Below are 13065 nucleotides of genomic sequence, written 5' to 3'. Positions count from 1 at the left end.
TCGGACCGCCACCTATCCGTAAATTGCCACGTATCCTGTGGATATGTGACGACTTGTTTTCACTGGACAACCCCTTTAAATCCACAGAATGTCAATTCCTTTTGCAGATTTCGCCCTTTGCAATGTGGATTTTTGCCATCTTTGTGAACGTCCTCTTAGACCGTATGTAAATGAGGCGTGAAGCAACAGCTGGACATTTCCAGCTTTCTGTATAGCCGGGCCGGAGCATGCACACAAGGGAGTAAAGCCTTTATCCACTACGGGCAGTTCCCAATGTGCATGCGCCGGGCCCAGTTTGGGGAAGAATGTGGGTGAGGCAGGAGACGCCATCTTCAGTAATCAATACCTGATCACAATAATCAAGTCAGCCTTCTAAGAATGTGATTAGTTTCTGTTACATTTGAGGCATGATCTTTGCTCACCCTGTGCAGAAACTGCAGCATTTCCCCATTTATTCAACTCCTTCATGACATCCGCTGGACGTGTACGGGGCGATTTGGAAGGGTGTGCATGGAGCAGACTCACGGGGTGAGATGGCTGTGTGATACAGCCAGGACCTGCCTCTAACAATCACTGGTGGAGGACACTGACAGCGTCATTTATAACATGCTGGCATAGGTGCACTTTATTCAATGCACCCATCAATTCCGTGTTCTGATTGTGGGAACCCTATGGGTTGCTATGACAGCTGGGGGTCTGCTGAAGACCCCTGTGCTTTTCACTATGAAGTTCCTTTGAATCCCTGGGACTAACAAGAATAGTGAAAAGAAAAAAGAAAGTATAAATGAAAAAAAGACCAAAAGCTCCTTTTCCCCCATTTAAAAATAAAGCTATTGAAAAAAACTAAAAAAAAGAAAACACTACTCACAAAAAGTTAGGGGTATTTGGCTTTTGGGTGAAATTTCAGGATTATCCTAATATGCATTTTAAACCAAAGACTGAGGAGAAAATTAGTACCCAAGTAAATATACGTAACAAAAGTTCAAGTAGACACCACAACACGGTTTTAGAAAAAAAACTACTTGAGAAACTAATCACCAAAAATCATTCAATGTAATACATTTTCATTTTATTAAATAAAGACACCGATAAGGACAAAGGTACCGTATATTAAAACATTTGACAAGACATACTGAAAGAAAAAACATATAATAAAAACCAAGGGGAGCAGGTCAGCACATACAGCAATATTCGTGATCACCATATATCAAAAGTAAACACTAAAGATTGGAAACCATAGTATGAAAACCAAGGGAAAAAAAAAATATATATATATATATATATATATATATATATATATATATATATATATATATATATATATATATATATATATTCCCAAGATAATATAAAGTGCAGTACAGCGTAATATATATGTACGGTATATTTTATCTAATAATAATCATTTAAATTGTATTAGTTTTATTAATTACCTAAGAAATTCATATCACAGGTCCAATCAACAGTAATCATGATCCTCTATGTACCATTACCTGTTGAAAAAGTGCACAGTGCGATATAACATAAAGATATGCAGTGTTTTCCATAGGTATAAATGGAGGAAAGGGTAATGCTAACTGAAATTCATGCTTCATGTTCTGGCGCCCCACACTCCAAGGCGCGTTTCACACGTTGCTTCGTCTGGATTATCCTAATATGCCCTCTAACCTTTTCAGGAGAACTAAATATGACCATATCTAAACTTCTGAGTGCCCGTGTCCAACCGGTCAGTGTTTCAGTACTTTTTGCACAATTTGCTCTTCTCTAACAAGGAGCTTAATGGCAAAATTCTCATCAAATGTTTTATCCATGAATTGGCCAATACATTTTCGGGGTTCAGTTAGAATTGGTACTACAGTTCTTCTCATCACCCTGTTCACATTTTGACATCATGAGACCAAGACAAGACCTATCAAATGCAAATAAAGGAGGACAGCGCCACAATGGAAGGTGAGAAAATACAGCTCACACTTTATTCTGCCTACTGCGGCGACGTTTCGGTCAACAGACCTTTATCAAGGTCTGCAGGAGGCAGAATAACGTGTGAGCTGTATTTTCCAGTTCACCATCCTGACAGCACCATTGGAGGACGTCCTTCTTACCCTCAGTGGGACAGGAACAACAAGCGGTTAAAAGGACCTTCCCCACTCCACCCACCAGTGTTTTTCCTGTCCCACTGTGGATAGGAACAGCAAGCTTTTCCTCCGACGGTGCGGTGTAGATGGTGGGGATCGGGGGGCCCAGCCTTTCCCTTCCCTGCCGCAAGATATCTGCGGCTGATACCTACTATGGGGGGTCCCTCAGCCTCTCCAGTGCAGCGCTGCTCCTGGGGTCGGGTCCGTCTCCTCCGCTCAGGGGGCTCTCGATCCGGGCGCTTTCTGCCGGGGGGTGAGTGCGGCGGCCGCTTCCAGCAGCGGCCGGCTCCAGCAGGCGGCCGCAGCGTTCCCCATCAGCTTCCATGGCTTCCGGGTCCAGCGGCCGCGTCACTTCCGGCCGCGGCAGCGTGGGAGAATGGCGCCGGCAGCAGCGCCTGCCTCAAGGCATGGCAGCACCGTAAACCGCAACGGCGGTAAGGAGGGCAGGATCAACCAGGTAAATCCTATATACACGTCTTATGGGGGTCTGTATGCCGCCGACCATCCTGACAAAGGAGCACTAGGCTATATGGTAAATTGTCCTCACTATGGAGGAAACAGCCAGACCTGAGGGGACTGACCAGCTTCAGGGGCACGTGAGTAGGCTATACTAAGCCATACCACAATGCTCACCCCTCCCCCTACTTCCCTATCTACAAGGTGTACCGATGTATTTCTATCTATCCTAGGCAGAGCCTCCTATCCCCGCATCCGAAAGGAAAAAATGAGGGAAAAGTAAATGCCCGATATGTGCTGCTAAATTTCCGGAAAATTGGCGGAAGCCACTATGCAAGTCGTGCACATCTAAAATTGTGGGTGATGAACAGACTGCATTATTAGCCAGTATGAGGACATTGATTCGTCAAGAGGTTCAGGCATCCATCTCAAGCTTGAATCTTCAAGCCAGTCGGAACCGCAAACATCACGGAAAAGGCCAAGAGAGTCTAGTCCCTCTTCCGAAGGAGAGATTTCGGAGGATTCAGACCAGGAGCGGATCATTGGGCAGAGGAAAGAGATATCTCTTCTCGGCGGCAGATACAGATGAGCTTCTTCATGCAGTTCGTAACACCATGCAGTTACAGGACACGCCAGAGGAGACCTCGATCCAGGATGAGATGTTTGGCGGATTACATGCCCAGGTCACAAAGGTTTTTCCAGTCAACAATCACATCCGTTCCATGATTCTAGAAGAATGGCAGGAAGCGGAGAAAAGACTAGTAGTTCCCAGAGATTTCAGACTCCGTTTGCCTTATAATCCAGAGGACATTAAAGTGTGGGATGAAGTTCCCAAGATTGATGTTCCGTTGGCAAAAGTGGCGAAGCAGACCTCAATTCCATTTGAGGACTCCTCTGCTTTAAAGGATCCAATGGATTGCAAAGCAGATGGACTGCTCAGGAGAACTTGGGAATCCTCCACAGCAATAATACGGGCCAATATAGCTGCAACATCGGTAGCCCGGTCAATGCATCTATGGATAGATGATTTGGAGGAACATCTCAAAGCTAAGACTTCCAGAGATGTTATTCTCAAATCTCTACCGTTACTTACGCTCCCAACAGGCTTTATGGCAGACGCTTCAGCAGAATCTGTACGCTTCGCCGCCAGAAGCGAGTCCTTATCCAATGCGGCCAGAAGAGCTATCTGGCTAAAGACTTTGTGGGGGGATATCCAATCAAAAAATAAATTGTGCGGAATCCCATTCTCAGGGAATAAAGTATTTGGGCCTATTCTAGATGACATCTTAGAAAAAGCCTCTGATAAAAAGAAGGGGTTCCCTGAGGAAAAGACAAAAAAGTACCAGCCCTTTCGTAGATCCCGACCTAGTCAGAAGACAGACTACAAGGGGAAAGGGAAGACTGGGAGGTGGTCTTATCCCAAGGGTGGAAAGGGTAGAGACTCCATCTTCCCAAGTGCAGGTGCAGGAAAGCAGAATAAATTACATCAAGGTGGGTGGTCGGTTACAAACATTTCTAGGGGGTTGGCAAAAAGTATCCCAAAATCCTTGGATTCTGCAGGTAATTGCTCAGGGGTACAAGCTAGAGTTCTCCAGCAGTCCCCCAGAAAGATTTGTTGTAACCCGACCCTGTCCGCTCTCAGACTCCTCTATGTAGACAAACATCCAGGAGTTGATAGAGTTAGACGCAATAATCCCAGTACCCATCTCAGAAAGAGGCAAGGGCCATTACTCTCACTTATTTTCAATAAAAAAAACGTCGGGGGACTCCCGAACGATCATAAATTTAATACCCCTAAACAGGTGGATCCGGTACAAAAGATTCAGGATGGAATCTATAAAGTCCACAACGCCTCTCATAGACAAGGACATGGTGATGTGCACCTTAGATCTAAGCAATGCATGCTACCATGTCCCAATACACACTGCCTACCAAAAGTTTCGCCCTAATGAACAAGGGAATAATGTATCACTTCCAGTTCAGATGTCTCCCCTTCGGACTTGCTTCGGCGCCCAGAATATTCACCAAACTAATGTCAGAAGTTGTGGCCTATCTAAGGAACCTGAATGTGACCATAGTGCCATATCTGGACGATTTTCTGATAATGGCGAGATCAGAGAAACTTCTCAAAATAGACTGCAGCTTCACATTTTCCATCCTACAGGATGAGACCACTTGTGAGGAAATCAACTCCTCCTTGGGACCTAAACCTGGTCCTTAATGCCCTGTGTAAAACCCCGTACTTGTTATCAGAAGATATGGGCATAGCCAATCTCTCCTTTAAAACTGCCTTTCTGATTGCCATCACGTCAGCTAAAAGATTGGGGGAGATGCAGGCTCTTTCCACTCAGGACCCATATCTTCAGATCTTTGACGACAGGATAGTCTTAAGACTTAACCCAGCCTTCCTCCACAAGGTAGTATCCTCAACGAATATAAATCAGGAGATAATCCTTCCCTCATTCTGCCAACACCCTAGAAACACAAAGGAGGGGGTCTACCATAACCTTGACGTTAGGGATACTGTTCTAAAATACCTGGGGGCGACGGAAGGTTGGAGACGAGACACTAACTTGTTCATACAGTACGGGGGTCCAAATAGAGGTTGCAAGGCAGCAAAATCAACCATTGCTAGGTGGATCAAAACCATGATAAACCTAGCATATTCAGACCAAGGGAAAGATCCCCCGGATATTCTTAGAGCCCATTCAACCCGAGCTATCTCAACATCATGGGCGGAGAAGGGGGGAGCCTCAGCTGAGCAAATTTGTAGGGCGGCGACTTGGACCAGTCTTTCTACCTTTGCTAGACACTATAAATTAGATGTCTCATCAGATCAGTTAGCTTTTGGTAGAAAAGTATTACATGCAGAAGTCCCACCCTAGTTTAACATCCTTTGGTATTTCTCCAATGGTGCTTTCAGGACTACTAGTTCCCTCCCACTGCAAGTTTATACTATTGACTAATGTGATGTAACATTGGTATATACTGTTAATAAACTCTCTCTTTGCATCCATCCAGATGTGGTACTTAGAAAATCACTGGTGGGTGGAGTGGGGAGGGTCCTTTTAACCGCTTGTTGTTCCTGTCCCACTGAGCGTAAGAAGGACGTCCTCCAATGGTGCTGTCAGGATGGATTCCTGGAAATACAATTACCGGTAAGACTAATTACCGTTTTTCACCTTCCATTGTGGCGCCGTCCTTCTTGATTTGCTTGGATATGGTACGTTTGCTGGGATGGACTTTCCTGTTTTGGGACGTGCGCTCTAAAGTCCTTGGAGACTGGACATCTTAAGGGTGCTGTTTGACTTTTCTATTTTTGTGACATTTAAGACCTATCAACTGGTCACCAGGACCTCGCCATTGTGAGGCTTCAAGCAGAATGTTCTCAGACGGAAGTGACCACTGAGCTTAGAGAGTCTGTCATCAGCAGGTGACAACAGAGAGACTGGAAGAGTCAGAAGAAGTGGACAGCCTTTGGCCACATCGCACATTGATGACCGCTTCATTGTGGACAATGCCCTTCGGCACCTGATGATGAATGCCACACAACTCCAGCCACATTTAGAGGAGGTGGAAAGCATCCAAGTGTCACGTCAGACCATTCAAAACCGTTTACACCAGCGAGGTCTGCGTGCTAGATGGCCTGCAAGGGTACCTGACCTCACCACCAGGCATAGGAGTCATCTACGCTGGACGAGGGACCAGTGGGCCTCAGGACTGTGCAGTGATGAAAGTGGATTCACGCTGAGCAGAAATAATGGCCGCCAACTATGTTGGAGACATCAAGGAGAGCGCTATGCATCAGCCACTGCTGTCTCCAGACGAGCCTTTGGTGGTGGTGTTAGTGTGGCCAGGGGTGCCTAGTCAATACAGAAATGCCCTACACTTTGTGAATGGCACAGTGACAAGCCCCTACCACTTGAAGGACATAATTAATCCAGTCATTGTGCCGCTGCATGAACACGACAGGCTAAATTTCATCTTCATAGATGACCATGCTCCAGCTCATCGAGGTCACATAATTAGGGAATGGCTGCTGGAGACTGAGGAACCTCAAATGGAGCGGCCTGCACTTTCTCCAGACCTCAATCCCATAGAAAACCTATGAATGAATGAAATGTCATTGTCAGCTCTAATAGATGCTCAAGGCCACATAAAAAGTTATTGAGACACTGACATTTTTTGTTGTTGTATATCCACCACTGTTGTTGGCTTTTGTTTCAATAAATTGTTTGGGATGAGGAAATCACCATTGCTGCTTCTACTTAAATGTCCTTCGTTCATAATAAAATATCACTGTAGCGTGAACTTTTTAAGTTATCCATAAATTTCACCCAAAAGCCAAATATCTCTAACATTTTATAACTAGTGTATATATGTGGTATCGCCACATCGAGAAAAGTCCAATCTATCAAAATAATAAACCCTATCAGTAAACACCGTAAACGGAAAGAAAAAAAATTAAGAACTCCCAAATTCCATTTTTTGGTCTCTGCAATTCCACAAACAATATAACAAGCCATCAAAACCACATATATCCCACAATGATATCAATTAAAACGTTGTTTCGTCCTGCAAAAAATAAGCCATCACACAGTTCCATCCACTGAAAAATAAAACGTTATTGCTCTCGGAAAATAGCAACACAACCCTAAATTTTGTTTTTTGTTTAAGCTTCTGATTTTTTTCATAAATGATAAAAACTGGACATGTTTGGTATCACCATTATCGTACTGATGAGCAGAATCCTATTTTTATGGTAATTTTTAGTACATAATGTACGCCATAAAAATAGTTCACAAAAAAAAATGTAAAATTTTTATTTATTTTTTTTTTTTTTTTAGACAATTTTTTCCCACTTGGAATTGTTTTCCAATATACTATGTGCTAAAATGATTGGTGTCATTTATAAGTACAAGAAGTCTCGCAAGAATCAAGCCCTGATACAGTGCCTTGCAAAAGTATTCGGCCCCTGGAACTTTTCAACCTTTTCCCACATATCATGCTTCAAACATAAAGATACCAAATGTAAATTTTTGTTAAAGAATCAACAACAAGTGGAACACAATTGTGAAGCTGAACAAAATTTATTGGTTATTTTTACATTTTTGTGGAAATTCAAAAACTGAATAGTGGGGCGTGCAATATTATTCGGCCCCTTTAACTTAATACTTTGTTGTTCCACCTTTTGCTGCGCTTACAGCTGCAAGTCGCTTGGGGAATGTCTCTATCAGTTTTGTACATGGAGACACTGAAATTCTTGCCCATTCTTCCTTGGCAAACAGCTCGAGCTCAGTGAGGTTTGATTAGGATCGTTTGTGAACAGCAGTTTTCAGCTCTTTTCACAGATTCTCGATTGGATTGAGATCTGGACTTTGACTTGGCCATTCTAACACCTGAATACGTTTATTTGTGAACCATTCCATTGTAGATTTTGCTTTTATGTTTGGGATCATTGTCTTGTTGGAAGACAAATCTCTGTCCCAGTCTCAGGTCTTTTGCAGACTCCAAGAGGTTTTCTTTAAGAATGGTCCTGCTCCATCCATCTTCCCATCAATTTTAACCATCTTCCCTGTCTCTGCTGAAGGAAAGCAGGCCCAAACCATGATGCTGCCACCACCATGTTTGACAGTGGGGATGGTGTGTTCAGGGTGATGAGCTGTGTTGCCTTTATGCCAAACATAGCGATTGGCATTGTTGCCAAAAAGTTCGATTTTGGTTTCATCTGACCAGAGCACCTTCTTCCACATGTGTGGTGTGTCTCCCAGGTGGCTTGTTGCAAACTTTAAACATCACTTTTATGAATATCTTTGAGAAATGGCTTTCTTCTTGCCACTCTTCCATAAAGGCCAGATTTGTGCAGTGTACGACTGATTGTTGTCCTATGGACAGACTGTCCCACCTCAGATCTCTGCAGTTCATCCAGAGTGATCATGGGCCTCTTGGCTTCATCTCTGATCAGTCTTCTCCTTGTTTGAGATGAAAGTTTAGAGGGACGGCCAGGTCTTGGTAGATTTGCAGTGGTATGGTACTCCTTCCATTTCAATATGATCGCTTGCACAGTGCTCCTTGGGATGTTTAAAGTTTCGGAAATCATTTTGTATCCAAATCCGGCTTTAAACTTCTCCACAACAGTATCACGGACCTGCCTGTTGTGTTCCTTGGTCTTCATGATGCTCTCTGTGCTTCAAACAGAACCCTGAGACTATCACAGAGCAGGTGCATTTATACGGAGACTTGATGACACACAGGTGGATTATATTTATCATCATTAGGCATTTAGGACAACATTGGATCATTCAGAGATCCACAATGAACTTCTGGAGTGAGTTTGCTGCACTGAAAGTAAAGGGGCCAAATAATATTGCACGCCCCACTTTTCAGTTTTTGAATTTCCACAAAAATTTAAAATTACCAATAAATTTATTTCAACTTCACAATTGTGTTCCACTTGTTGTTGTTTCTTCTCCAAAAATTTACATTTGGTATTTTTATGTTTGAAGCATGATATGTGGGAAAAGGTTGAAATGTTCCAGGGGGCCAAATACTTTCACAAGGCACTGTATGTTTATGTCGACAGAAAAATAAGAGTTATGGCTCTGGGAAGAAGGGAGGAAAAAACGAAAATGCTAAAGTGAAAATTGGCCCTGTTGTGAAGGGGTTAAAGGGAGTCTTTCAGCCCAAACTGACAGTATAAGCTCAGCACATAGCTTTGTAGGGTATATAGTAGGGATGTGTGAGTGTGCTCGGAATTCGTGTTATCAGAGCACTCTTGCTCATCACTAGTATATAGCTAGTATAAAGGATACTCGGTGCACCCATGGTGTGGCCAAGATACTCAGTGCACTGCTGTGCTCAATGGCTTTCCATGGCCTTGCCTCCCTCCCTCTCTGTTGGTTGTCAGTGCTGTCTTTCCTAGAACTGCACTCTGCAGACAAAGTTCGGGAAAGCCTGTGCTGTTAATCAGCAAGGGAGGACGGGACATGGAAAGACAGTGAGTATAGCAGTGCACTGTGCCGCTTAGGTACACTCAGGGTGCACCAAGTAGCCTACTTAGCATATGTCATTAAGCCTTAGTTCCTGCAGATCAGAGGCAGTGATTAGAGCACTAATGTTGTGATCATTACAGGGTCTATATCCCCTACAAAGCTATGATGCTTAGTTGTCATGATCAGTTGGGGCTGACAGTCTCCGTTTAAAATTAGGCTTCTGTAAGAAATGCCAGCTTTTCATGCTCTCGAGCAGATTTGTCTTTTCGAACCTTTGCATTACCGCTCTTTTTGTTTTTGTTATAGTTTGCACTTCTCTCATCTGTGTTAATACGCCAAGGACCACGGTACATGACATCTGGTGATACCGGAAGGAATGCCGGAGAGATACATTTGCCTGTTTGGAAGGAGCGAAAAAATGAAAGTACAAAAATAAAGAGAGCAAGATTATTATATGAGAGCCGCAAGAGAGGCATGCTGGAAAACTGTATACTGCTCAGGTACGGTGTGTGTCTCTGCTTGGGCTTGCTCAGGTTTTCTCCCTGACTGATTGTAGGTGAAGGTGAGAACTTTGCTACAACCCACTATCACACCTACAGTTTCCCCCTTCCTGATTTCCTATTCTTTTGCATGTTTGTCACACTTAAATGTTTCAGATCACCAATGTAAATATTAGACAAAGATAACATATGTAATCACAAAATGCAGTTTTTAAATTAAGGTCTTTATTATTAAGGGAAAAAGAAATCCAAACCTACAGGGAAAAAGTAATTGCCCCTAAACTTAATAACTGGTTGGCCACCCTTAGCAGCAACAACTGCAATCAAGTGTGTCACGGATCCCTTCTCCGTGGTGTCACTTATTCGTCACGTGCCTGCTCTCACACGTGAATTGGGGTTGTGCCTGCAAGGGTTAATCTGTCTCCCCACTCTCAGTCCAGCATTCAACCTCTGTCCTATGCTGTAATGGGAGCATATATCACACACCGACCCAGGCCACATACCCGCTCATACACGCTGCCACCACTCACCAAATACATGGGCGATGAGTCCCGGAACTAAGAATACTAATAAAATATGTCTATCACTCATAAGGCTCACACGCCTTAAGCTGTGGATTCTTTTAGAACATTCAAGGTTCAACTTGTTAAAGTTTTATACTTTAATAACAAAAAAGGTTAAATGCTTACAATAAGAAAAAGGTATAAAAATATGATAATAAAAAGACCTACAACTTATGCAAAACAGTATAAAATAAAGAGGCGAAACTTACAGAAATGGTCTAACTAGTAGTTGCTTTCTGCTCCCTGAGGGTAGGACGAATGTAGATTGGATCACATCAGCTTCTCAGGCTGCCCCCATCATGTGAACACAATTCTCTGTCTGCAGCCTAAATTTATAACTTTGGTCTGGAGGTCAGGTTTCTATACCGGCCCCTCAGGTCAATATCATAACTGCTGCCTGTTTGATTGGGCCACGGCCGCGCCCCCAATGAATATATTATTTTCCCTTGAGATACTTATGAAAAGGTTCTCAGGAATAGATGCCCTCCGGCCGCAATTAACATCTCCCCTCCAAGACCTGAGAGGTGCCAAATGTTACCTTTCTTCTTGGCCCTAGCTAGACCTCCTGGTGAGATATGGAGACACAATTTCTACTAGTCCCAAGGAAGTACCTATTAACACCTAGGTGCGACTTGCCTTCAGGACAGATGTTACATTATCACTAGTCACACATATAACCCTAGACATATGTCACTACACACATATAGATATATATACACACATATTTCACCACACCTCCCTCCTTATGAACGTGCATGGGGGTTGACTTACAGGTCAGCTCCCTAGCACGTATCTGGTTCTTCCCCATCTTGGCGAGATAGGCCATCAGCATTGCCGTGATCGACTCCCTTCTTATGCTGAATTGTAAAATCATATTGCTTGAAGTATCAAACTCCATCTAAGCAATTTCCCATTGTCCCCAACTACTCTGTTGAGCCAACTCAATGGGTTATGATCTGTGATCACGGTGAAGTTGCGCCCATAGAGGTATGGTTGCAGCTTCTGCAGAGCCCACACAATTGCCAAACATTCTTTTTCAATGGTGGCATAAGCCACTTCTCTGGGCAGGAGTTTCCTGCTTAGGTACAGAATTGGGTGTACCTCTCCTTGTTGGTTCACCTGGCGGAGAACTGCACCTAGCCCATAGGTGCTGGCATCTATCTGCACTACAAACCGGCGAGTGAAATCTGGGGCCTGCAGGACAGGTGAACTAACCAATGCCAACTTTAGGGCAGAAAATGATTCCTCACACTGAGGACTCCAGGAGACAATTTTAGGAAGTCTCTTCCTGGTCAGATCAGTTAACGGTTTGGCCAGAGCACTGTAGTTTGGTACAAACCTCCTGTAGTAGCCAGCCATACCCTGGAAGGACAGTACCTGCTTCTTGGTTCGTGGGGTGGCCCAGGCTGTAATGGCTTCTACCTTCCCTGGCTCAGGTTTTAGCAGTCCTCCCCCCACCCGGTGTCCCAGGTATTGTACTTCCCGCATGGCTACCTGACACTTCCCTGGCTTAACAGTAAGACCTGCAGTTTTAAGTTTTTGCAACACCTGAGAAAGATGTACGAGGTGTTCCTCCCAAGAATCACTAAAGATGGCTATATCATCAAGATAAGCAACGGCAAAACCATCACATCCTTCCAATAAGTGATTGACCAACCTCTGGAAGGTCGCAGGGGCATTCTTCATACCAAAGGGCATCACCAGAAACTCAAACCGCCCGAATGGCGTTATAAAGGCAGACCTCTCCTGAGCTTCTCTGGTCAGGGGTATCTGCCAGTATCCCCTACTCAGGTCCATGATGGTATGGTACGATGCTTTAGCTAGCTGCTCTAACAGCTCATCTATCCTCGGCATGGGGTAGACCTCACATGTAGTGAGTACATTTAATTTCCTGTAATCTACACAGAACCGGGTAGTACGGTCCTTTTTTGGGACAAGAACCACAGGCGAGGCCCAGGCACTCTGGGATTTTTGTATCACCTTGAGTTTCAGCATCTCCTCTACCTGTACCCTCATGTGTGCCTTCACCTCTGCTGACACACGGTATGCAGACTGCCGTACTGGGGAATTAGTACCAGTGTCCACATGGTGAACTTCTAAGTGTGTCCTCCCAGGCTGCCCTGTGAAGACTTCGGTGAACTCGCTGAGCGCCCCCATCAGCTCAGACCTCTGACTGTGGGATAGCTCAGGTTTAAACTCTGCTGACTCCAGGGACTCCATGTACTGAGTCCCGTCCCCCACATCCAGTAACAGATCAGCCTCCCCCTCTTCAGGCAGGTTACAGACAGGTAAGACACAGGCCTCCCTGGCATGATGAGCCTTCAACATATTTACATGAAACACTTTCTGACGCTTTGCATGCTCATCTAGTGTCACCACATAATTAACATCATTCAGCCGCTTATGTACAGTATATGGT

At 44.2% G+C, this 13065-nt stretch overlaps 1 protein-coding gene across 1 annotated transcript in view; it reads left to right on the top strand.

The window, feature by feature from the left end:
- The window catches only part of SDHAF2 (succinate dehydrogenase complex assembly factor 2), a 38713-nt gene that overhangs the window by 658 nt on the left and 24990 nt on the right, over window positions 1-13065 (top strand). Inside the window, exon 2 of the mRNA XM_077287976.1 lies at window positions 9890-10083. Coding sequence (XP_077144091.1) covers window positions 9890-10083 — 194 coding nt within the window. The remainder of the gene's footprint in view (window positions 1-9889; window positions 10084-13065) is intronic.

The sequence above is a fragment of the Ranitomeya variabilis genome, chromosome 2 (genome assembly GCF_051348905.1).
Source record: "Ranitomeya variabilis isolate aRanVar5 chromosome 2, aRanVar5.hap1, whole genome shotgun sequence".
In the NCBI taxonomy this organism is placed as follows: domain Eukaryota; kingdom Metazoa; phylum Chordata; class Amphibia; order Anura; family Dendrobatidae; genus Ranitomeya; species Ranitomeya variabilis.
This window is presented reverse-complemented; position numbering and strand designations above follow the sequence as displayed.